This window comes from Halichoerus grypus, chromosome 1 (assembly GCF_964656455.1).
Source record: "Halichoerus grypus chromosome 1, mHalGry1.hap1.1, whole genome shotgun sequence".
NCBI classification, from domain to species: domain Eukaryota; kingdom Metazoa; phylum Chordata; class Mammalia; order Carnivora; family Phocidae; genus Halichoerus; species Halichoerus grypus.
The window spans coordinates 145,176,812-145,203,064 of record NC_135712.1 but is presented as its reverse complement, the minus strand read 5'-3'; the positions used below and the strand labels follow the sequence as shown (position 1 = coordinate 145,203,064).

The window sequence follows — 26,253 nt, the reverse complement described above, 5'->3', positions numbered from 1 at the left end:
AATGTCCCTCTTGGATTTGGGAGTTACAAGAAAATCTGTCAACCTACTATGCAACTATTTAATATATTAAAGGAGAAATGGGCTTTTAAAACTTCCTCATGATTAAAAAACCCCTGCAAACAGAGAGAGAAAGAGAGGGAGAGAGAGACAAACCAAGAAACAGACTCTTAACTAGAGAAAACAAACTGCTGGTTACCAGAGAGGAGGTGGGGGGGGAGGATGGGTGAAATAGGTGATGGGGATGAAGGAGGGCACTTGCTGTGATGAGCACCGGGTGATGTATGGAAGTGCTGAATCACTATATTGTATACCTGAAGCTAATATCACACTGTATGTTAGGGGCACCTGGGTGGCTTAGTCGGCTAAGCAGCCGACTCTTGATTTCAGCTCAGGTCATGATCTTAGGTCATGGGATGGAGCCCCACGTAGGGCTTCCCACTCAGCAGGGAGTCTATTTCTCCCTCTCCCTCTGCCCCTCCCCTCACTCACCCTCTCTCACTTTCTCTAAAATAAACAAATCTTTAATATTACACTGTATGTTAACTGGAATTAAAAACTTAAAAAAAAAATACCTGCAAATAGAGAGAAAACACTCTAAAAAAAAAAAAAAGAAAAAAGAAACAAAATCTGAGTTTATGCTAAGAGTAATTCGAATAGCTCTCTGTATATAACGGTACTATTTTAGAAGTACAGGAAAGGAGAAAAAGATACCTTTTCTCCATATTAAAATACTACCCATACATACCTTTTCTGAGGATCTTTTTGAAGTAAGCCACCAAGCAAATTAATAAAATCTGAAGAAGCTTTAGGAAGAGAAGGATCTATACACAAATTGATTCCCAAAAAGAAAAACAAGTGGTAAGTACATGAATACATACTCTACACCATACCATACTATTTAGAGTAATAGTATTTTAAGCACATATCATTTTTAAGAAAACACTGAATCCATTATTAACAATTACAGCCTCCATTTAATGGGGGGTGAGGTGTGGGCATAAAAATAAATATTTTTTCCTAGACCATAAAAAGCATGAATCTCAAAAACTAAGTCTTGACTAACCTCTCAACTTTCTCTTTATTGAATAAGCCCGGTAAGGATCACCAGCCCGACACACTCATACCCTTATCTTCAAATTTTTTTTTTTTTAAAGATTTTATTTATTTATTTGACAGAGAGAGAGAGACAGCGAGAGAGGGAACACAAGCAGGGGGAGTGGGAGAGGGAGAAGCAGGCTTCCCGCTGAGCAGGGAGCCCGATGCGAAGCTCGATCCCAGGACCCTGGGATCATGACCTGAGCCGAAGGCAGACACTTAATGACTGAGCCACCCAGGCGCCCCTTATCTTCAACTTTTAATTATGCCTCATTTTCTGAGGCATTCTTAATTTGACCAACTTGGCTTTACAAGGTACAATAAAAATACTTGCAATCCTTCTTTTCTCCCTCTCCCTATTTTAATGATTCTTAACAGGAAAATAATAAATATGACAATATTATGATACTGGCTGATTCCAGTATTCTCCAAATGTTAGTTCTTTTTAAATTAGAATATACCACAACCAAATTACCAGTCTCTGGTTACAAGTGGCCATGAAGACAGTGGACAAAGACATCAAACAGAGGGTGTTATTGGGCACTATGGCCACAGTCAAAGGAAGATCCCTAATTAAGCCTGGGCCACCAGGGGTATCCTGACCAGACCTTTGACACCTGCATTTTCAGTTTCTCTTCCCTGCATAAAAATCCTTAACTTACAGGACAAACCAATAATCAATATTATGAGTATTCAAAACAAAACAAAAATCAGAAATCATCATTACAGGAGATAGCTTTTGTAGAAATCAGTCATTCTTAATATAAAGGTTAAAGAAAAAAACAAATGCAGTTTCGTTTTTTTTTTTTATAACTATAGACTATTTTCAAAATAAGATTTTGGGTTTTTTTCCTTCTCAGGATGGCTCTTGAAATCCTAAAAGAATTCTGCATTCCCAGTTCTTCCATTAATTACTTTTAAAAGTTTTTTCTTCTAAAAATGTACATTTTTTGTAAAGTCCTGTTTTCATTTGTGTATCTTGAAACTCAATTTTTTTGTGGTGTACGTCCAGCAAAGTGCTTTACTATGTTTTTGTGTTCGGGGTTTTTTCCTTTTCTTGCCTTAAAATTATTAGTGGTAGATTGTTATATTAATCAAAATTCATATGATTAAAGTTCCAATACTTTTAAAATACTACAACTATATCTAGTTTAAAAGACTTTAAAAACTCGTCAGGGACATTCTGATTGAGATAAGGACTGACAAATGCCTGACTTGTCCCTATTTGAATACTAAACAGAAATAACTACATGGAACATGAGCACAAAGTAAGTAAATGATACACACACAAGAAAAAAACAACAGAAGTTTGGGTTTTTAAAATCTTTAAACCAGACTTCTGTTGATACAGGAGCACAAAATAATTTGTGTTTTTAAATGAGGGAATCTATTAGTACTTTGTTCTTCATTTCAAGGTCTTAAAAAAAAAAAGCAAAGGGAATGCTAACACTTCTAAAAATATAAATCTGGAACTATTTATAAAATGTAAATTTGGGGGTTAGGAATCAAAAACAGACTTTGGATAAAAATCTACCATAAGTGTCAGATGTAAACTAACTGCATTTATCTCTCTCTCTCTCTCTCTCACACACACACACACACACACACACACACACAAATTGTACCTTTTGGAATAGGTGGCAAAGGATCTTCATAAAAAATCTTTTCAACTAATTCTGAAAAAGTTTCTGAGAAGAATGGAGGTTTTCCTGAAATCACAAGAAAAACTGCAAATTAGACAATAGTTTGCTATCACTAATAATTCTAAATAAATCTCAACTACAGATAGTTTAGGATTATAAAGTTTACAGGAAAAAATATAGAGCAATAACTACTTACTGGATGCTTGGTACAGACCAGGCACACTGTATATTTTTATATTTCTATATTTCAAAACTTATCATCCTAATAAATATGCTAATGCATTTATGGACCATTACCATGATCCAAGGGCTGCATGGGCCACTAGACACATCTGAATAATTCCAGGCACAATGTACCTTACAACAATTTCTACTAATAATCAGTTTTTAATAAGTAGGCACATTTTTCCAAATGATTATCCTGAAAAATACCTATATGTCAAAAGTTCCTTGACCTATATGTCAAAGGTTCTGGACATATGCCTAGACGCCAAGCATACAGGAGGAATACAGAGGGAAGCAAGCCAAAACCAGTTATATAAAAACTTAGAAAAGCCAGGTTTTTTTCACATCTTCCAGGTAAAAATTGTTGCAAACTACAGACTTCATCTTTTTGTGTGTGCCCAGCTCTGAGTTTAAAATGAACCAGAAAGGAATCACCTGAAAACATTTCATAAAGCAGACAGCCCAAAGACCAGAGGTCACTGGTGATGGAGAAGTCAGTACCCCTCAAAATTTCTGGTGCTGTATATGTAAGAGATCCTAGAAGTATAAAGAACAACTTTGTTAGGCATTTGTATCAATCCTCAAAACAAATCTACCTCGCAGGGACCTGGTAAGGTAAAAAAGGTTGTAGGAAAACATGCACATGACTATATGCCTTCATGTGTATTCCACATTTTTTAATGGTTTCTAATTTTAAGGTTTCATTTACAAGGATACGTAAGAATACAGAGGTTTTAAAAATCCATGTGAGTTAGAGGTGTGGCACAATTCTAGGTATATTCTTCTTTTTTAAGTTAACAATTTAAATAATCAAAAGAACCTTTGATTATAATATTTTCATTAGAATAGGTTAAGTTATATAGCAGTAACACCCCAAATTCCCACTGGCTTACCAACAAAGGTCTATTCATTACTCCAGCTACACATCCACCACAGGTCAGCCCAGGGGCCCTGATCCTCAGAGTCACTCAAAGAGCCATCTCAACACATGCTTCCTCCATCACCAAGACAGGGGGAAAGAATGTAGCAAACTGCACACTGGCTCTGAAAATGCCCACCTCAAAGTAACCCCCACACTTCTGCTCACACTTCCTTAGCTTCCACAGGGAGAAGATACAATCCAGGAGAACAGGAAATGTTTAGTGAAGAACACTAAGGAGTGCCACTTAGACTTTATACAAAGTTTAATACTACAGAGAAGTAGCAAATTCTTGAGTTAGCATGTTCCCTTATTTACTGATGAGAGAAACTGAAGCCTAGAGGGTCCCCTAATATCCCGTAAGCCACACGGCTGAGCGGTTGCAGAACACCCACCAGAATTCCACCGAAAAGCCTCCCATCTTCCAATGAGAATGTTCTTTCCATGAAGTGAGTCATCCCCAATCATTTGGAAAATAAAATTCCACTGAGGTAAATCTTCCAGCAAATAGTATCTCCAGGGCCCATTACAGCCAGGGCAGCAGTCTCATGTGGCCTCAGGGTTTAAAGCTCTCCTGTGTGACATTTTTGCTATGCTATCACATTTCATACATACATTCACTCATGCAGCAAACACTTAGGGAGGGCCTATTTGCCTTTACTTTGCCAGGTCCTGAGAAAGCAAACATAAATAAGACCCCCAAGATGCCCAAGCACCCTGCCCAACACTTAATAGGCACATCATTTATAGGTGTTGAAGGTGAATGTCTGTCTTCCCCGATTAGAATGCAAGTTTGGTTAGACCAGGGATTTTTGCCTGTTTGTTCACATCCATATTTCCAGTATCTAGAACATGTCTAAATTTCTGTTGACTTATGCACTTTATTTCTTCTTCCTTCGACATTGAGTTAATAAACATACTAATGAACAAATGAATATGAAGTCCCTACCAACACAACTGCATGAGAAAAGACAACATAGAAAAATGATTACGCATGTTAAGTTTCACGACAGATTTACACATAGAACATTACAAAAGAGGGGCGCCTGGGTGGCTCAGTCAGTTAAGCATCCAACTCTTGATTTCAGCTCAGGTCATGATCTCAGGTTGTGAGACTGGGCCCCACATCAGCTCCACACTGGGTATGGAGCCTGCTTAAGATTCGCTCTCTCCCTCTCCCCCTCCTGCCCCCAGCCCCACTCACATGCGTGCTCTCTCTCTCTCTCTCTCTAAAAAAAGAATATTACAAAAGAGATATCACTTCACAATCTCCCCTCAAGTACAGCAACTCTTAACACCCCAGGCCCCATCTCACTGGCAAAACCACCTCCCAAGAATGCACCCTAACAATCTCCCTTAATTTCAGAGCATCAGCTACTCATCAATGTTGAAAAAATATCTACTGAGCTGAAAGTGTGGGCCAGGCACTGTTCTAAGTACTGAGGATACAGAAGGAAGCAGGACAAAATGGCCATCCTCATGTTTAATGAGTAGTCAGCGACACAGAAAGCCAAGGATAGGCTATAGGCTTTGTTAGAGATTCCCTGTACTTTACACAGTATTGGACCTATGTGAAAACCTTTGGGTTATGGACAAAGCCATCCCCATATCCAGACTTCTACTCACCATTATTTTCAATATATTATTTTGGCTGGCAAAAACATAAGGTCGACATTATCTCCTAAACACGTGACTTGGGCAGCGCAGGGTTCTGATCTGTAGCTCTCCACATACCTTTGGCTCTAGTTTTTATGGTTTTCTTCAGTACATTTTCCCCGCTATCACCTCCTCCTTCTTCTGCTGCCACCAAAGCAAAGAACTCTTCCAAATTTTCACCTTCCACTTTGGCCAAGCAAAAATTACTAAACTTCAACGTGCCAGGCCCTTCCAAGAGTATCTATAAAGATGAAAAAATAAAGGTGTTCAGAAACCAGTTCCATTTGCACTCGCACTCCCATCAGTACCTCTTCACATCCCACTGAAGAACTCAGGAGCATTGGCCTTCTTGCTTCATACTACTCCAAAGATTAAATGCATACAAATTTTTAAAAGCAGCTAAAGAAAAAAATAAATTGGGGGCGCCTGGGTGGCTCAGTCGTTAAGCATCTATCTTCGGCTCAGGTCATGATCCCAGAGTCCTGGGATCGAGCCCCGCATCGGGCTCCCTGCTCTGCGGGAAGCCTGCTTCTCCCTCTCCCACTCCCCCCACTTGTGTACCCTCTCTCGCTGTGTCTCTCTCTGTAAAATAAATAAATAAAATCTTTTTAAAAATAAATAAATCCAATATTTTAATAATAGAATCAAATATTAAACTGCCCATTCTCAGATGTATACAATGAACACATCATAACCACAGAGGGAAACCACATGCCTTTGGGAAAGATAAAGAACAATGTATACGGAACAGTCTATCCTCACCACTCCTCCATGACAGCTGAAGGAGGATTTGAAAACCCACCTGTCCAAGGTGTTGTTTACTCACAGGCTCAAAACTAGGGTTTTGAAGTTAGAGATCTAGCCTTAGGTCCACCATTTACTACCAGTCTGAACTGGAGAATTTACTTAACCTTTCTAAATCTTGGTCTCTTCACCTGTAATTATGTTCTCATATGGAGGGCCTACAATAATAATGTTTAACAATATTCAACTTTTTATTTCATCATGTACACTTTAACAAAGTAGCAACTCAAACCAAATCCCTAAGAATATGTACTTATAAATAATAGATGCCATTGATTGAAAACGCCAGAAAGTGCCCTAGAAGCTTAACCTAAATATAGTACGGACTCCATCTCCAGATCATAGACAAGGAAGCCAAGGCACAGAGAGAGAGAAAGGGTAACCTGCCCAGGGTCAGACAACTTCTAAATGTCAGTGTCACCTGTGATTCTGAAACTAAGCAGGTTTCATGTCTCTACTACACTGAAGCACATTTAGTTATGGATCATTAATTTTACCAGAGAAGAAGCTATTTGACCCATAGTGCCACTAATCAAACAACAAAGCCAAAAATCCATTATCAAGCTAAAATAATGGCTCATAATCTTATAATTTAAGAGCTTAGCATCTTATTTTATAGAGCTACTGAGCTCATCATTCACAGTATACCTTGGCAGCAATAATAATTACTCAAAGGACTCTGAGAGGAGGGGAGACTTCCCATTCTAAAAGCTACTTCAATAGGTAGCTAAAATATGGCACTATGTTTTTTATTTTAAAAATATATTAACTCAAGGGGCTCCTGGGTGGCTCAGTCAGTTGGGCCTCAACTCTTGGTTTCGTCTTGGGTCATAATCTCGGGTAGGGGGACTGGCTCCATGCTCAGCACAGAGTCTGCTGGAGATTCTCTCTCCCTCTCCCTCTGCCTCTTCTTGATAGCACTCGCTCTCACTAAGATAAATAAAATCTTTAAAAGAAAAAAATTAACTCAATTTCCAGATGGTCTATATTTTATCTAAATTTTATCTAAAAATAAAAACACCTTTGAGAAAGCACTATAACGACAACAGAAGCAGTTAGGAAATGAAAACTTTTATGAATTACCTTGCCAGGAGAAACGTCACAAAAGAGAATGCCAAGGTGATGAAGATGATGTAATCCAGTAATGAGGTCAACCCCAAATTCTCTCACAACATCTTCTGGGAGGTTTTCATCTTGAGCAATAACCATTTCTAAGGAACCACCTGCAAGTTGATTAAAATCACCCATTTTAACCCACCAGCATAACACAGTGCCTCCAGGAGCTTCCATGCTGGGAGATACTGAGCCTTTAAAAAATGAGCAAACAGTACACATGGACAGCCTGACAGGGGAAATACACGTGTGAATGAACACAGTGGTCCAAGCACCCTAAGAGGAACTTGTGTCCACACTCCAGAGCCAGCTTCCAGAGAATTATGCTTAGGCTGGAGACTAGTCAGTAAGCAAGCAGGTGGGATGCAGGGAGAATCCCTCTGGTGCTATGATTTCTTACTCAGCCCTCAGGAATTGAACAGCTACAAAAATTAGTGGTAAATACTAATACAAACTGTGCATTTAAAACACATCATGCAAAGTCTAGCCACATTTACTCCTGTGCAAAGTTAATCACATGCTACAAAGTACTGCATGGCAGAAAAGAGGCCTTTCCTTAAGAGAAAATCCCAACCCTTCAAGTAATATCACTGAGGAAATAAAACGTCAAAGGCAGACACACTGTGAATTCTATTTCTATACTCTTCCAAGGTCCTGCTCATATTTCTACCATCTAAGTGCCAGGAACAAACTCTTTTTTTTGTTGTTGTTCCAAAACATCAAGATTCCAACAGGAGCCAAGTTCCGAGAAACGTATAGAACACTGCACATAATGTTTCTTCCCCAGAGCACTTTTTTCTTTGTGAAGATTGTATATCCCAGGCAGCTGTCCTCACTTGGGCTCAAATAAAACTCTTCTGCTTTCTCTTAAAAAGAACAGAAAAGAGAAGAGAGAAAAAAAAGAGGAGGGGAGAGAGAAGAGAGAAAAGGGAGAAGAAAAAGTCTTGGGGCACTTGGGTGGCTCAGTAGGTTAAGTGTCCGACTGTTGATTTCAGCTCAGGTCATGATCTCAGGGTTGTGAGATTGAGCCCCACATCAGGCTCTGTGCTGGGCGTGGAGCCTGCTTATGATTCTCTCTCTCTCTCTCTCCCCACCACCCAAGCCCCCCCCCACCCGAGCCTGCACACACTCTTAAAAGAATAAAAAATAAAAAATAAGTCTCAGCTGTCATCTGAAAGTTCAGTCAGAATACTATGATGAAGGTAGGAGGTATTTTGAAGTTTATTTTGTTTCAGTGGGTGAGGACCCACTCCAAACGAAGGCATAAAGTAGTAAGGCTAGGACGATGGTCAGGGAGCAGAAATAATGGCTGAAGCAAAAAGGAACACAGGGAAAGTCCCCTGATCACCTCAACAGCGTGTTCGACTGTGCAATTAAGCCATAGTCCTTTCCTATTGATTCAGAAAAAATAAAATGCAAGTTACTATTCCAGATAACCTCTTTCATGATTCAGTCTTATAAATTCTAAGTTCCAATATAATGAGTAAGACTCATAAAGCTACAAATTACAATATATCTTAATATTTAATGATCCTTTATTACTCAATATATAAATATAAGTACGCTAACAGTGGTCCTTTTTCCCTGAAGACACTGAAACTAAAAGCCCAGATAATATCAGTATCTTCAGTTTTCTCCCTATATATATAGTCCCAGAAAGTTGTATCAAGCAAGAGTTATAATAAGTTATCTCTAATTATTGTTAGGTGGTGGTATTTATTGTTGGTTCATCTTTGTACTTTTTCACATTGCTTAAGTTTTATAAACAGCAAGCATTCTCATCATAAAAATAAAAAGATGATCACTTTATAAACTAATTGCCTAACTAATAGCTACTTGACCTAAAATACTTGGTTTTTATTGAATAGGAAAACTTGTTTGATAAGTTTATCACTAAAAAATACTTGTAAATTTTTATGTAGGTGATTTAGTAATATTTTATACCAAAATAAAGTTAAGCCCAAATTGAATTTTACGTTCTCCCTCTTATCAGACATCTTGGCTCTTTACCCTACCCTAACAACCAAACAACGTATGTGCAAGTGAACAGTCAAGAGTATCAAGTGCTTATCTTTGCAACACAAAAGGAAAATAACAAAACCTACATCATATGTTTTTTCAAAACTACATAAGGTGGATATATCTGTAGCACTTCTTACACACACTTACCTGTGCAGAGTTCCACCACTAGCCAGAGATGATTGCTGGTTTCATACCATTCGTGAAAAGTTACGATATTCTTGTGTTTAATTTCATGGGTGAGACGGACCTACAAAAACACAGCATTCATACACACACACACACACACACACACACACACACACACACAGAGAAAGTTCTTAAAATCCTCGTATCTATTAAGAAACACCTAAATACACAATTGGGAAGTGGGTAACAAGATAGCAGAATGTGGTGGAATTTGGTGGAATTTTATTCAGACATTAAAAATGATGGGTCTGAAGGCTGGTGACATGGAAAAATGCTAATTTGATGTACAATCTTAAAAAAAAAATTGTGCAATACAGTTTTGTGTATTTGTGTAAACACAACACTGCAAAAGAAATGTTCATAGGAAAATGACCAAAAGGAATACATCAAAATAGCTGTTATGACCAGAACTGCTAGTGATTTTTTCTATTTTTTACATTAAGTACACAGTACTTTTTATAATCAGGAAAGAAATAATTTTCAAGGAAGAAAAAAAACTTTTACTACGTAAAAATAACCTCAAGGCTCAATAACACAATAGTTAAATTATTTATCAACTGACAAAATATTAGCCCAACTTTAAGACATTTAATTTTGTATCATAATGACAGTATAATGTTAAGTGAAAGAGGCAAGAAACGAAATTATATAATACCATGATTTAAAATTTTTTTTAAAAACTCACAGTAAAAAAGACTAGAACAAACAAACCAAAACAGGACTGCCTCAGGTGATGAAACAATGCTTTTTTTCTTGTACCCATTTTTCTAGACTAAAAAACAAGAGTGAATTCACTATCTATCTATAATGATGATGTATTACTTTGAAAATATTTACTGAGTTTTTAAAAAAAATTTTTTAAAAATTTTTATTACTTTGAAAATATTTAAAATAATTCTCAAAGGATTCTACAATTTTATTCTTAAAAATATCCTTGTGAGGGGCGCCTGGGTGGCTCAGTTGGTTAAGCAACTGCCTTCGGCTCAGGTCATGATCCTGGAGTCCCAGGATCGAGTCCCGCATCGGGCTCCCTGCTCAGCAGGGAGTCTGCTTCTCCCTCTGACTCTCCCCCCTCTCATGTGCTCTCTCTCATTCTCTCTCAAATAAATAAATAAAATCTTTAAAAAAAAAAAAAATATCCTTGTGAATCCCAGTACCAATTCACTCAGGTTATTAAAAGAAGAATCATTACAATGAGCACACTAATCTTAAAATGTACATTTCCATTAGATCATGAGAATACCTGTGCACCAAAAACAAGAGTGAATTCAAAACTCAGTAACAGGGCGGAGCAAGATGGCGGAGGAGTAGGAGACCTGGATTTCGTCTGGTCCCAGGAATTCAGCTGGATAGGGATCAAATCATTCTGAACACCTACGAACTCAACAGGAGACCGAAGAAAAGAATAGCAACAACTCTCTGAACAGAAAAGCGACCACTTTCTGGAAGGTAGGACGTGTGAAGAAGTGAATCCGAGGTGATATTCGGGAGGATAGACGGGGGAAGGGGCTTCTGTCGGCCGCTTCTGGCAAGTGATAGAGCCCCGGAGCACAAAATCGGAACTTTTAGAAGTCGGCTCCACTGAGGGACGTCGCTCCAGTGGCTAAGCGGGGGGTGGAACCCTCGTGGGACAGTATGGTCTCGGGACCCTTGGTGTCACAGAAACACCGGGGGTGCCTGAGTGCAGCAGAGCTCCCAGGTATCGGAGCGGGGAAGCCGGCTGCAGAACGGAGCCAAGGCAGGGGCTGTCAGCTCGGGGTTGCCATAAACTGTGATCCGGGACAGTCAGGCCACTGCTCCTCCAGCAGGGACCCAACAAGCGGCAGATCCGGGGAGACTCCCCTTCCTCCCCCGGGAGGAGCGGCACAGGAGCGCACCGCAGGGATCTGCTGGGTTTGGAGACTCCACACGGGGTCGGGTGCCAGAGATAGAAATATGCGGTCACAGGCCAGGTGAGCACGGAGTGCGGCCAGAGATGGGGAGAGGGGAGTGATTGCTTTTCTCTGGGGGCGCACTGAGGAGTGGGTCCCCGAGTTCTCAGCTCCTCCAGGGTGGAGATTGGGAGGCCGCCATTTTCACTCTCATCCTCCAAAGCTGTACGGAAAGCTTGCAGGGAACAAAAACTCCCAAGAGCAAACCCCAGCAGATTACTTAGCCGGGACTGGCAAGGGCGGGGCAATTCCACCTCCTGCAAAGACATTTGGGAACCAGGCAACAGGCACCTCCCCCAGAAGATCAGCGAGAACATCCAGCCAAGACCAAGTTTACCGATCAATGAGAATGGCAGAACTCCAGCGCTAGGGGAATAATGCACATAGAATCCATGGCTTTTTTACCATAATTCTTTAGTCTTTCAAAGTTAAGTTTTTTTAACTTTTTCTTTTCTTTTTTTTTTTGAATTTTTCTTTTTCCCTTTTTCAACCAACATCTTATCAATCCCTTTTTTAAAAAAACATTTTTATTTTTCATTTTCAGAGTCATATTCTATCCCTTCATAGTAGTTACCCTTATTTTTGGCATATATATATATAAGTTGTTCTCTCTTTAAAATTTTGAGATACTTTCTTCTAACAGATCAAAATATACCCTAAATCTCTAGTGTATGGTTTTGTTCTACTCCCCTGCCTGATCACATTCTCTCCCTTTTTTTTTTCTTTTTTTTTTTAATCCTCTTCTTTCTTTTTTCAAACAACTTATCAATTCCTTTTATAAAATTATTTATAATTTTCATCTTTACAATCATATTCCATCCCTTCATATCAACCCTTATTTTTGTACATATATAAGTTTTTCTTTCTTTAAAATTTTGGGAGGCACTTTCTTCTAACAGACCAAAATACACCCAAAATCTAATGTGTGGCACTGATCTATGCACCAGCCTGATCATATTTGATCATATTCTGGTTTTTTTTGTTTTGTTCTATTTTTGTTTTTATCTTTTTCTTTTTCTTTTTTTTTTTTCTTTTTTCTTTCTTTCCCTTTCTTTTCCCCCAGCTTCAGGTCTTTTCTGATTTGTTTAGAGTATATTTTCTGGGCATGTTGTTACCCTGTTAGCATTTTGTTCTCTCATTCATCTATTCTCCTCTGGACACAATGACAAGACAGAAAAAAATCACCTCAACAAAAAGAACAAGAGGTAGTACTGACTGCCAAGGACCTACTCAATACGGACATTAGTACGATGTCGGATCTAGAGTTCAGAATCATCACTTTAAAGATACTAGCTGGGCTTGAAAAAAGCATGGAAGTTATTAGAGAAACCCCTTCTGGAGAAATAAAAGAACTAAAATCTAACCAAGTCAAAATCAAAAAGGCTATTAATGAGGTACAATCAAAAATGGGGGCTCTAACTGCTAGGATAAATGAGGCAGAAGAAAGAATCAGTGATATAGAAGACCAAATGATGGAACATAAAGAAGCTGAGAAAAAGAGAGATAAACAACTACTGGATCACGAGGGCAGAATTCGAGAGATAAGCGATACCATAAGACAAAACATTAGAATAATTGGGATCCCAGAAGAAGAAGAAAGAGAGAGAGGGGCAGAAGGTATATTGGAGCAAATTATACCAGAGAACTTCCCTAATTTGGGGAAGGAAACAGCCATCAAAATCCAGGAGGCACAGAGAACCACTCACAAAATCAATAAAAATAGGTCAACACCCCGACATCTAATAGTAAAACTTATGAGTCTCAGAGACAAAGAGAAAATCCTGAAAGCAGCTCGGGAGAAGAGATATGTAACCTACAATGGTAGAAATATTAGATTGGCAACAGACCTATCCACAGAGACCTGGCAGGCCAGAAAGGACTGGCAGGATATATTCAGAGCACTAAATGAGAAAAATATGCAGCCAAGAATACTATATCCAGCTAGGCTGTCATTGAAAATAGAAGGAGAGGGCGCCTGGGTGGCTCAGTCGTTAAGCGTCTGCCTTCGGCTCAGGTCATGATCCCAGGGTCCTGGGATCGAGTCCCACATCGGGCTCCCTGCTTGGCAGGAAGCCTGCTTCTCCCTCTCCCACTCCCCCTGCTTGTGTTCCTGCTCTCGCTATCTCTCTCTCTGTCAAATAAATAAATAAAATCTTTAAAAAAAAAAAAAAAAAAAGAAAATAGAAGGAGAGATAAAAAGCTTCCAGGACAAACAAAAACTAAAGGAATTTGCAAACACGAAACCAGCCCTACCAGAAATATTGAAAAGGGTCCTCTAAGCAAAGAGAGAGCCTAAAAGCAACATAGACCAGAAAGGAACACAGACAATATACAGTAATAGTCACCTTACAGGCAATACAATGGCACTAAATTCCTATCTTTCAATAGTTACCCTGAATGTAAATGGGCTAAATGCCCCAATCAAAAGACACAGGCTATCACACTGGATTAAAAAACAAGACCCATCGATATGCTGTCTGCAAGAGACTCATTTTAGACACAAAGACACCCCCAGATTGAAAGTGAGGGGGTGGAAAACCATTTACCATGCTAATGGACACCAAAAGAAAGCTGGGGTGGCAATCCTTATATCAGACAAATTAGATTTTAAACCAAAGACTGTAATAAGAGATGAGGAAGGACACTATATCCTACTTAAAGGGTCTATCCAACAAGAAGATCTAGCAATTGTAAATATCTATGCCCCTAACATGGAAGCAGCCAATTATATAAGGCAATTAATAACAAGCAAAGAAACACATTGACAACAATACAATAATAGTGGAGGACTTTAACACCCCCTCACTGAAATGGACAGATCATCTAAGCAAAAGATCAACAAGGAAATAAAGACTTTAAATGACACACTGGACCAAATGGACTTCACAGACATATTCAGAACATTCCATCCCAAAGCAACAGAATACACATTCTTCTCTAGTGCCCACGGAACATTCTCCAGAATCAATCACATCCTAGGTCATAAATCAGGTCTCAACCAGTACCAAAAGATTGGGATCATTCCCTGCCTATTTTCAGATCACAATGCTTTGAAACTAGAACTCAATCACAAGAGGAAAGTCGGAAAGAACTCAAATACATGGAGGCTACAGAGCATCCTACTAAAGAATGAATGGGTCAACCAGGAAATTAAAGAAGAATTTAAAAAATTCATGGAACCCAATGAAAATGAAAACACAACCGTTCAAAATCTTTGGGATGCAGCAAAGGCAGTCCTAAGAGGAAAGTATATAGCAATACAAGCCTTTCTCAAGAAACAAGAAAGGTCTCAAGTACACAACCTAAATCTACACCTAAAGGAGCTGGAGAAAGAACAGCAAATAAAGCCTAAACCCAGCAGAAGAGATATAATAAAGATCAGAGCAGAAATCAATGAAATAGAAACCAAAAGAACAGTAGAACAGATCAACGAAACAAGGAACTGGTTCTTTGAAAGAATTAACAAGATTGATAAACCCCTGGCCAGACTTATCAAAAAGAAAAAGAGAAATGACCCAAATCAACAAAATCATGAATGAAAGAGGAGAGATCACAGCCAACACCAAAGAAATACAAACAATTATAAGAACAGATTATGATCAACTCTATGCCAGCAAATTAGATAACCTGGAAGAAATGGATGCATTCCTAGAGCTGTATCAACTACCAAAACTGAATCAGGAAGAAATAGAAAACCTGAACAGACCTATAACCACTAAGGAAATTAAAGCAGTCATCAAAAATCTCCCAACAAACAGAAGCCCAGGGCCAGATGGCTTCCCAGAGGAATTCTAGCAAACATTTAAAGAAGAATTAATACCTATTCTTCTGAAACTGTTCCAAAAAATAGAAATGGAAGGAAAACTTCCAAACTCGTTTTATGAGGCCACCATTACCTTGATTCCAAAACCAGACAAAGACCCCATCAAAAAGGAGAATTACAGACCAATATCCTTGATGAACATGGATGCAAAAATTCTCACCAAAATACTAGCCAATAGGATCCAACAGTACATTAAAAGGATTATTCACCACGACCAAGTGGGATTTATCCCTGGGCTGCAAGGTTGGTTCAACATCCACAAATCAATCAATGTGATACAATACATCAACAAAAGAAAGAACAAGGATCATATGATCCTCTCAATAGACGCAGAAAAAGCATTTGACAAAGTACAGCACCCTTTCTTGATCAAAACTCTTCAGAGTATAGGCATAGAGGGTACATACCTCAATATCATAAAAGCCATCTATGAAAAACCTACAGCGAATGTCATCCTCAATGGGGAAAAACTGAGAGCTTTCCCCCTAAGGTGAGGAATGCGGCAGGGATGTCCACTATCACCACTGCTATTCAACATAGTATTAGAAGTCCTAGCCACAGCAATCAGACAACAAAAAGAAATAAAAGACATCCAAATCAGCAAAGAAGAAGTCAAACTCTCACTCTTTGCAGATGATATGATACTTTATGTGGAAAACCCAAAAGACTCCACCCCAAAACTGCGAGAACTCATACAGGAATTCAGTAAAGGGGCAGGATATAAAATCAATGCACAGAAATCAGTGGCATTCCTATACACCAATAACAAGACAGAAGAAAGAGAAATTAAGGAGTCGATCCCATTTACAATTGCACCCAAAACCATAAGATACCTAGGAATAAATCTAACCAAAGAGGCAAAGGATCTGTACTCAGAAAACTATAAAATACTCATGAAAGAAATTGAGGAAGACACAAAGAAATGGAAAAACGTTCCATGCTCATGGATTGGAAGAACAAATATTGTGAAGATGTCAATGCTACCTAGAGCAATCTACACATTCAATGCAATCCCCATCAAAATACCATCCACTTTTTTCAAAGAAATGGAACAAATAATCCTAAAATGTGTATGGAACCAGAAAAGACCCCGCATAGCCAGAGGAATGTTGAAAAAGAAAAGCAAAGCTGGCGGCATCACAATTCCGGACTTCCAGCTCTATTACAAAGCTGTCATCATCAAGACAGTATGGTACTGGCACAAAAACAGACACATAGATCAATGGAACAGAAAAGAGAGCCCAGAAATGGACCCTCAACTCTATGGTCAACTAATCTTCGACAAAGCAGGAAAGAATGTCCAATGGAAAAAAGACAGTCTCTTCAACAAATGGTGTTGGGAAAATTGGACAGCCACATGCAGAAGAATGAAACTGGACCACTTCCTTACACCACACACAGAAATAGACTCAAAATGGTTGAAAGACCTAAATGTGAGACAGGAGTCCATCAACATCCTAAAGGAGAACAGAGGCAGCAACCTCTTCGACCTCAGCCGCAGCAACTTCTTCCTAGAAACATTGCCAAAGGCAAGGGAAGCAAGGGCAAAAATGAACTATTGGGACTTCATCAAGATAAAAAGCTTTTGCACAGCAAAAGAAACAGTCAACGAAACCAAAAGACAACTGACAGAATGGGAGAAGATATTTGCAAATGACGTATCAGATAAAGGGCTAGTATCCAAAATCTATAAAGAACTTATCAAACTCAACACCCAAAGAACAAAGAATCCAATCAAGAAATGGGCAGAAGACATGAACAGACATTTTTCCAAAGAAGACATCCAAACGGCCAACAGACACATGAAAAAGTGCTCAACATCGCTCAGCATCAGGGAAATCCAAATCAAAACCTCAATGAGATACCACCTCACACCAGTCAGAATGGCTAAAATTAACAAGTCAGGAAACGACAGATGTTGGCGGGGATGTGGAGAAAGGGGAACCCTCCTACACTGTTGGTGGGAATGCAAGCTGGTGCAACCACTCTGGAAAACGGTATGGAGGTTCCTCAAAAAGTTGAAAATAGAGCTACCATACGATCCAGCAATTGCACTACTGGGTATTTATCCCAAAGATACAAATGTAGGGATCTGAAGGGGTACGTGCACCCTGATGTTTATAGCAGCAATGTCCACAATAGCCAAACTGTGGAAAGAGCCAAGATGTCCATCGACAGATGAATGGATAAAGAAGATGTGGTATATATACAATGGAATATTATGCAGCCATCAAAAGGAATGAGATCTTGCCATTTGCAACGACGTGGATGGAACTGGAGGGTGTTATGCTGAGCGAAATAAGTCAATCAGAGAAAGGCAAGTATCATATGACCTCACTGATATGAGGAATTCTTAATCTCAGGAAACAAACTGAGGGTTGCTGGAATGGGGGTGGGGTGGGAGGGATGGGGTGGCTGGGTGATAGACACTGGGGAGGGTATGTGCTATGGTGAGCGCTGTGAATTGTGCAAGACTGTTGAATCAAAGATTTGTACCTCTGAAACAAATAATGCAATATATGTTAAGAAAAAAAAAAAAAAAGATAGCAGGAGGGGAAGAATGAAGGGGGGGAATCAGAGGGGGAGACGAACCATGAGAGACGATGGACTCTGAAAAACAAACTGAGGGTTCTAGAGGGGAGGGGGGTGGGAGGATGGGTTAGTCTGGTGATGGCTATTAAAGAGGGCACATTCCGCATGGAGCACTGTGTGTTATGCACAAACAATGAATCATGGAACACTAGATCAAAAACTAATGATGTAATGTATGGTGATTAACATAACAATAAAAAAATTTTTAAAAACTCAATAACAAAGATGCAAGAGGCTATCAGTAAAAAAAAAAAAAAAAAGAAACTAAGTTGCCTCAGGGATTTTTGCTTTCTCCCTTCAAAATCCCATGAAATATGGAAACTAAAACCACAAAAATGTGTGCTTTATTAATAAACCATCCAGACTCCAAATTGGTGACAACTACCCAAGTGCTTTGGATCCTTGTTTTCCGATTCTCTTAAACACACACACACACACACACACACACAAATTCTACTGTCACTCACATTCAACACAGGCTAATGGGTCCATTGATCCATAGAAATACAGAGCTCCCTATTTTAAAAATGGGTAAGTGATACACTCTAGGAACAACTACGTGGGCTCATATTCTAACACAAAGGGAAATTAATCCACATAATTTAGAATACAGATAAGGAGAAAAACAAAAATCAGAGTGACCAAGAGAATTTGAGGAGCACCTTATAATAAACTCCTAATAAAGGGCCAGAAGAGAATGGGGAAAACACAGGGTGAGCATGTTTAAATGGATCCCCACTGATTCAGGCACTAGAAGTGGGAGGTCCTGATGACAAGTAAAGGAGGTGTGGAAATTCCAACAGAAATCAGGCCACAGCCCAGCCACCTACACTCCCTATCACTCAGTATATGCCAAGTACCTACTCTTCCAGATGCTGGTCCACCTCAGCTCTCTCAATCTCTCCAACCACCCATCTGTTGAAATGATAATATACTCTTTATGCTGGATTAAATATATTAATAAAATGTCCTTTCCATGTGGCTACTATGAACTTTAAAGTTAGATTTGTAGCCCCCATTATATTTCTGTTGGATTGCATTGTTAGGTTTTGACTAAGAGGTGTAACATCTCCAAAATCTTGCACACACCCTAGCCTGTGACCACCACTCCTTGACTTTCCAGCTCACTCACTCTAGTACTCCAATTCTGGTTCCGTTCAGACATCCACACTCCACATATACACAAGCAACTGAGGTCAACACAAGCCATGCTGACTGATCCAGCTTCAATTTAGGATCCCCAATCTCAAATGGCCCCAGCCAGTCTGTCCTCCAAGTGACAATTCACACTTTTGCTTCCCTCTTACCTGGAACACTGCCTTCCCCCACCCCCTCAATTGAGGACTTAGCTTCTCATCTCAGAGAAAACCTCATTAGAAGAGAAATTCCTTGTGTTCCTAGCACCGAATTCTACAAACTAACCTGTATCTTGTCCCATATACCTGTTTTCCCTCAACAATCCACACTCCTTACAAAAGCCAACCCCTCCTCAAACCCATCAGAATAGCTACCTTCAAGACAAAAACAAAGAGAATAACAAGTGTTGCCACCAAAGATGTGGAGAAATGGAATCCTTTGTGCACTGTTGGTGGGAGTGTAAAATGGTACAGCCTCTGTGCAAAACAGTGTGGTAGTTCCTTTAAAAAAAAAAAAAATTTAAACCTAGAATTCCACTTTCTGGGTATATATCCAAAGGACTGAAAGCAGAATATGTCCTGAAGACATACGTGTACACCCATGTTCACAGCAGCATTATTCACAATAGCCAAACGGTAGAAGCAACCCAAGTGTCCACAGACAGGTAAATGGATAAGAAAAATGTGGTATATACATACAGTGGAATATTATACAGTCCTATGACAGAAATTCTGACACATGCTACAACATGGATGAACCCTGAGGACACCATGCTAAGTGAAAGAAGTCAGTCATAAAAGAAAGGAGGTATGATTCCACTTACATGAGGTACCATTCAGAGACAAAGTAGAATGGTGGTTGCCTGGGACTGGGGAAGGAGAAATGAGGAATTATTGTTTAATGTGTACAGAGTTTCAGCTGTGAAAGATGACAAGAGTTCTGGACAATCCAGCAACATACCCTGGGTATTTACCTAAAAGAGTTAAAAACTTATGTCCTCACAAAAACCTGTACACAGATGTTTACAGCAGCTTTATTCACAACTGAAAACAATCAAGATGCCCTTCAATAGGTGAATGAATAAACTGGTACATCTATGTGATGTTGTTCATCAAAAAAAAAAAAAAAAAAAAAAAGACACGAGCTATCAGCCACAAACAGACACAGAAAACTTACATGCGTATTGCTAAGTTAAAGATGTCAATCTGAAAAGGCTACATACAATTCCAACTATATAACATTCTGGAAAAGGCAAAACTATGGACATAAGAAAAAGGTCAGTGGTTGCCCAAGGTTAGGAAGAAGGGGGAGGGATGACTAGGTGGAGCACAGTAGATTTTTAGGGCAGTGAAACTCTTCTGGATGATACTATGATGATAGATACGTATCATTACACATTTGTCCACAACTGTACACCACCAAGAGTGCACCCTAATGTCAACTATGGGTTTTGGGTGATTATGATGTGTCAGTGTGGGTTCATCATTTGTAAAATATGGGCCACTCTGGTAGGGATGCTGACAATGGGGAAGACTATGCATGCAGGAGGACAGTGAGTAAGTGGGAAATCGCTACACTTTAATTTTGCTGTGAATCTAAAACTGCTCTTAAGAAATTAACTTTTTAGGGGCCCCTGGGTGGCTCAGTTGGTTAAGCATCCAACTCTTGACCTCAGCTCAGGTCTTGATCTCAGGGTCATGAGTTCAAGCCCCATATTGGGCTCCACGCTGGGCATGGAGCCTACTTAAAAAAAAAAAAAAAAAATTAACTTTAAAAAAAATGAATTCTAGAGATGGTGATGGTTGTACAGCATAATGAATGTACTTAATATCACCAGCTAAACACTTAAAAATGGTCAAGATGGTAAATTTTTTGATACATGTATTTTACCACAATGGGGGGGGAAAAAAGCTAAGTTTGGTCCAGAGCCTGGGCTATAAATTTTAAACCCAAGTCGCCTCACCCAACGTCCTTCCTTTGGCAAGCTTCATAAATCACATACTAAATTTATAAGTAAGTGATCTAATATAGAGTATATTTTCCCTGACTCTTCCCAAAAAAATAACACTAAGTTGATAATTACTTAGGTATGTTTATTAGTCATTATTCAAGATTGGTGGCACTAAACAGACAGAAGGTCACCCATTACAGATTGAAAATGTGGTATTTTCTATAGTGAGTTCAATGGCTTCTGTTTAATGCTGCTACCTCTCCTTGATCATAACTCTGTGTTTTCCCAGAGGGAGGGAAACATACTTGACTTACCCAATTGGTTATTTCAGGCCTTTTGCACTTATCAGTACAAAGAATAGCTACAAAATTGATTGTTCCCTTCCGCCGCCCTTTATAAACAACGGTGTTGCTTCCTCGGCCAATCTCCTCATACAGAATAAAGTTTTCCATCTCTGGGCTGACTTCTCACATTGGATAAAATGACAGCCTAATGGCATCTCTAGTTCCTAAAAGGTAAACAAAAATAATACTTATAAATGCAAGCTAGTTACATGATTAATTAGCCTAGGATACTTAATACGTAAACCTAGTAATTCTATAAACTCAGAAAATTCACCTAAAAGTGTTGGATATGAATGTCTTTTGTAGGGTGAAGAAAAAAAAAGCTAAGGGGAAAATAAAACAATTGACAAACCAATACTCAATTTCCTTCAATAAGATCTCAACAAAAATGATGAAAATGACAGCTATTTCCAACACATGTAACAAAAAGAGGGATGAATGAGATGCCAGCCAATGTATCTTGATACTTTTCTTTCATTCTTGTTACAAAGGTAGGCACATTGTGTCAATATCTGTATAGAATGTGGCAATATATGACCCACCTAAACCTCAAATTATGAGTCGCAAATGAGACAATGTATGTTAAAATACTTTATAAACAAATATGGAATGATATTTCCATCTAATCCACAGAGATTCTAAGAGTCAATCCAAATATTATTTGAAGTCAGCTGTCACCAAACTACTGGGTCCTGGGCCAAATCCAGCCTGCTGCTGCTTTTGTAAATAAAGTTTAATTGGAACATAGCCACACCCATTCATTTATATATTGTCTAAGGCTCCTTTTGGGCTACAATTACAGAGTTGTGACAGAGTAATGGCCTGTACACATTCTAAAAATTCTAAAATACCTACTATCTGGCCCTTTACAGAAAAAGTTTGCCAACTCCTGTTTTAAATTTAAACAAACAAACAAAAATTTAACCAATCACTTCATCATCTATGATATAAGCAGTTAAGAGAGTTCATTTTCTTGGCCAATTTGTCCTAATTTGCATTAATGAATAGGAATTGATTTAGTCTTATCAGATTTTATTTAGAATTGAAGTACATTAGTGGATTCAGCATCTTGAACAATACATTTACAATATAATCAGAGTATTTACTCGATTGGCAAAATATATTTTAAATTGGCATCTCTTTGGAAGGATTTCATATGCTAGACTATAGAAAGTGTTCCAGAAATTATCCAGTAAGCTGTAAGATACACTCTTTAAAAGCAGCTGTTTCTACATGGTATCCAGTAAGTCAGAACCTAATTATAGGTTAATTATAGGTTAACCTAAATGTAGAAGAATGTAAAAGAGAAGTTAATGAGTATGGCATTTCTTTTTGAGCAGATGAAAATGTTCTGGAATTAGTACTGATGGTTGTACAACTTTGTGAATACACTAAAAATCCTTGAATCGGGGTGCCTAGGTGGCTCAGTCGGTTAAGTATTTGCCTTGGGCTCAGGTCATGATCTTGGGGTCCTGGGATTGAGCCCCTAGTGCTCCCTGCTCAGCATGGAGTCTGCTTCTCCCTCTCCCTCCCATCCCCATGCTCGCTTGCTCTCGCTCTCTCCCCAATAAATAAAATCTTTTTTAAAAACTCACTGAATTGTACATTATAAATGGAGACTGTATAGTATGTGAATATCTCAATTTTTTGTTGATATAATTGACAAGTAATTTTAGTTGAAAGTGTACAATATGATTTGATACATTTATATATAAGACTATGATTACTACCATAACATTAGTTAACACCTCTATATGTCACATAATTATCACTTTTTTGTGGTAAGAACATGTAAGATCTATTCTCGTAGCAACTTTTAAGTACATAATACATTATTGTTTAGTATAATCACTATGAAGTACATCAGATCTCCAGAATGTATTTTCTGTTGTAGGCCATACAAAAACAGGCTGAGAGCCAGATTTAGCCAATAGGCAGCAGTTAGTCCTGTCCTGGTATAGGTAACCAGTAATCTGAGAATCTAGGAATAACTAATTCTATGATTCCATCTTCCAAAGAAATTAAAATTTACTGCAAAGTGGGAAAAAAATTCTACTATAAAAATGTATAGGCTAGTAGTTACATTTAGTTATTTGGATTACAAACCTGGTCTCTATATCAAATCAGAAGAACTCATACTAATGACAGCAAAATTCTTTAAATTCTAAGTAGAAAAGATGTGGGAGAAATCCAAATTTAAATCAGTTAAAATCCAAAAGTGGCACAGATAGTATCTATTTATTTTAATGAACACTTTTACTAAGTTCCCTCTATGTTCCTCTCTTCCTAAAACCCATTCATTAAAAACCAATACTGACTCATGACCTGCCAAAATGCAGCCCAGACAGGAGTAATTTTGTGGCAACAGGTCAACATTACATAGTATGCAATATAACCAAAGTAAGATTAAATTGACAATATGTTAAGATGGAAAAGCTATTTAACCAGAAAAAATAACCAGAGACCTTTAAATGCTCACAAATTGGATACATTAGGATACACCAGGATAAGGTGTTGAAATAAGTTTTTATATAAGATAAAGAATTGAGTCCTTGAAAATAAGGTTTTAAACCACAAGAAAAAAAATTAAATCTTCAAAGTTTGAATTTGATTCAGCCAAATTATTTTCCTCAATCTTTTACTGAGTAGTGGCATCTAGGCAGACCATGCCTGAAATTAATGAAATGCACCAATTACAAAGTCGGCTTAGGTAAGGGTGGTTTACTATGGAAGCACTTTCCCTCTCTGGGGCTCAGTTTCCTTAGAGTAAAATAAGAATTGGATCAGATGATCTTCTAAGTTATCTTTGAAGTTTGAAATTCCAGGCTTTTAGATTCTTTTTGGCTCACCCCAAGACCATTCTCACCTGAGACTTCCTAAAATGCATTTAAAAAAAAAAAAATACGTGACCTCTTACATTGTAAAATAAAACACAAATACAGAAAACCCCACAAAATAAATGTATAGTTTAATGAATTATTATAAGGGGGACATCCTTGTGATCACCACCCAGGTGAAGAACATCACTTTGCCTGCTACTCCAGAAGTCCCTTCCTGAGCCTATGGCAATCACAACTCCTCGTCCTTTCCAAAAGCAATCACGATCCTGCCTGTCACTGTTATTACTTCCTAGTGTTTATCGTTTTCTCACCAAGTGTGCATTTCCACACACCAGTTTAGTCTTCCCCCATTTCATAATTTTTTTTAAAGATTTTATTTATTTATTTGACAGAGAGAGACACAGCGATAGAGGGAACACAAGCAGGGGGAGTGGGAGAGGGAGAAGCAGGCTTCCCGCCGAGCAGGGAGCCCGATGCGGGGCTCGACCCCAGGACCCTGAGATCATGACCCGAGCGGAAGGCAGACGCCCAACGACTGAGCCGCCCAACGACTGAGCCACCCAGGCGCCCCCCCCCCCTCCGCCCCATTTTCTAAAGGCGTGCCGCGTCTTTTAAAACTCTCAATCTACAAGTTCACCGAGGTATTATCAGAGAAGCCAGAAGTCAGAACGAATCACACTTAGGAGCAAATGAGGCATTTAAGATTCAGGGGCCGGGCCTACAGTCAACAAACGCTGAAACTGACCAGGTGCTAGAGGCACGCAGATAAAGACCAGAACCCTCCCTTCACTTACCTCTATCCTCAGATCATTAACTCCTCAACTAGCAGCTGCTGTCCCAGCCCAGACCTATTGAATCAGAAACTTTGGAAGCAGAGCCCAGCCATCTGTGGTGTAACTCACCGCCCCCCACCCCGGATGCACGCTCAACTTCGCTAACCACAGGCTAAAACAACCTTTTTCGAGGGCATAAAAGGTAGCAGGCACTGTGCCAAGCATTCAACAGATGCTCCTCCTTGACAGGCCGAATTAACTACAGGCTTTAAGCTTAGTCATCTCGAAAGTGCAGGCGCTGAATCGCTGCATAAACACTCCTCACTCCAAGAAGCTCATGACCAGCGAACTGGCGGCTTTCACTGTCTCTCTACGTCCATGGACATCCGTTAGCACAGCCGGCTTAGAACTCGGAAAGCGTCGCCAAGGTTTTAAGGGGAAAAACTCCGAATCTGGGGCGTCCATAAAGTGCATCTCCCGAACCCTACAGTCCCGAATCCAACCCCCCTCCCGCACCTAAGTCCTCGAAGAGGTGTCCCATATGCCCGGAACCAAAGCCTCAAGAAAACTATTTAAGGTTTTTATTTTAACACGATAACAAAGCAGAGCCCGAAGAGAAGACGCCAGAGACACAAGGTTCACAGAGAGAGGGCAGGTGGATGGCGCCCCTCCAGGCCTGTAGTGTCCCCCGCACCCGCTCAGGAAGACGCGAACCCAAATTCGTAGATCCTAAAACTGCCACCGACACTCACCCGAACGCTCGGTGGGGAGAAGCCGCCCACCCGGTGGAAGGTCCCCGCCACCGCGCGAGTCTAGTATTCTAATGCTTCAGGGCAGGTCCACTGGCCAAGGCCCGGGGTGAAGCAATGGAGCAAAGTGGAATGCGCAGGCGCAGTTTAAGGTAGTTCGGGTCCAGCACCCCTCTGCGTTTGGATTCGCCCATCCCGTCTCCAGGGCAGCACGCAGAACGCCGGAAGTAGCGCAGGGCGCTGACTGGCTAAGCAGTTTGAGTTCCTATTGGCTGGGGCCCGGAAGTGGGGGGCCGAGGCAAAGCGTTTGTCCAACCTAATTGGGGGTGGGGACTGGGGTTTTGGGCGGGCAGGGCACCTGCTTGGGCAATAGGTACGCAGTTGGGGGCTATGAAAGCCTGGGCCCTTGTCATTTCTTCCTGCCCCACACTGTCCTCCTCTGTTTCCTTT

General features: G+C 39.6%; 1 protein-coding gene across 4 annotated transcripts in view; it reads right to left on the bottom strand.

The window, feature by feature from the left end:
- The window catches only part of ULK4 (unc-51 like kinase 4), a 594,792-nt gene extending 568,901 nt beyond the window's left edge, over window positions 1–25,891 (bottom strand). For 3 of the 4 annotated variants that reach the window (XM_036080328.2, XM_078073222.1, XM_036080329.2), the window contains exons 1-8: window positions 25,807–25,877; window positions 21,412–21,605; window positions 9,625–9,724; window positions 7,426–7,565; window positions 5,617–5,779; window positions 3,399–3,500; window positions 2,721–2,804; window positions 746–821 (exon numbers count right to left, since the gene is read on the bottom strand). In XM_036080328.2, coding sequence (XP_035936221.1) covers window positions 746–821; window positions 2,721–2,804; window positions 3,399–3,500; window positions 5,617–5,779; window positions 7,426–7,565; window positions 9,625–9,724; window positions 21,412–21,549 — 803 coding nt within the window. In that variant the 5' untranslated portion in view covers window positions 21,550–21,605; window positions 25,807–25,877. Of the gene's footprint in view, window positions 1–745; window positions 822–2,720; window positions 2,805–3,398; window positions 3,501–5,616; window positions 5,780–7,425; window positions 7,566–9,624; window positions 9,725–21,411; window positions 21,606–25,800 lie in introns of all 4 variants that reach the window. The other variant, XM_078073211.1, reaches the window with a different exon arrangement.
- Window positions 25,892–26,253: the final 362 nt, after the last annotated feature.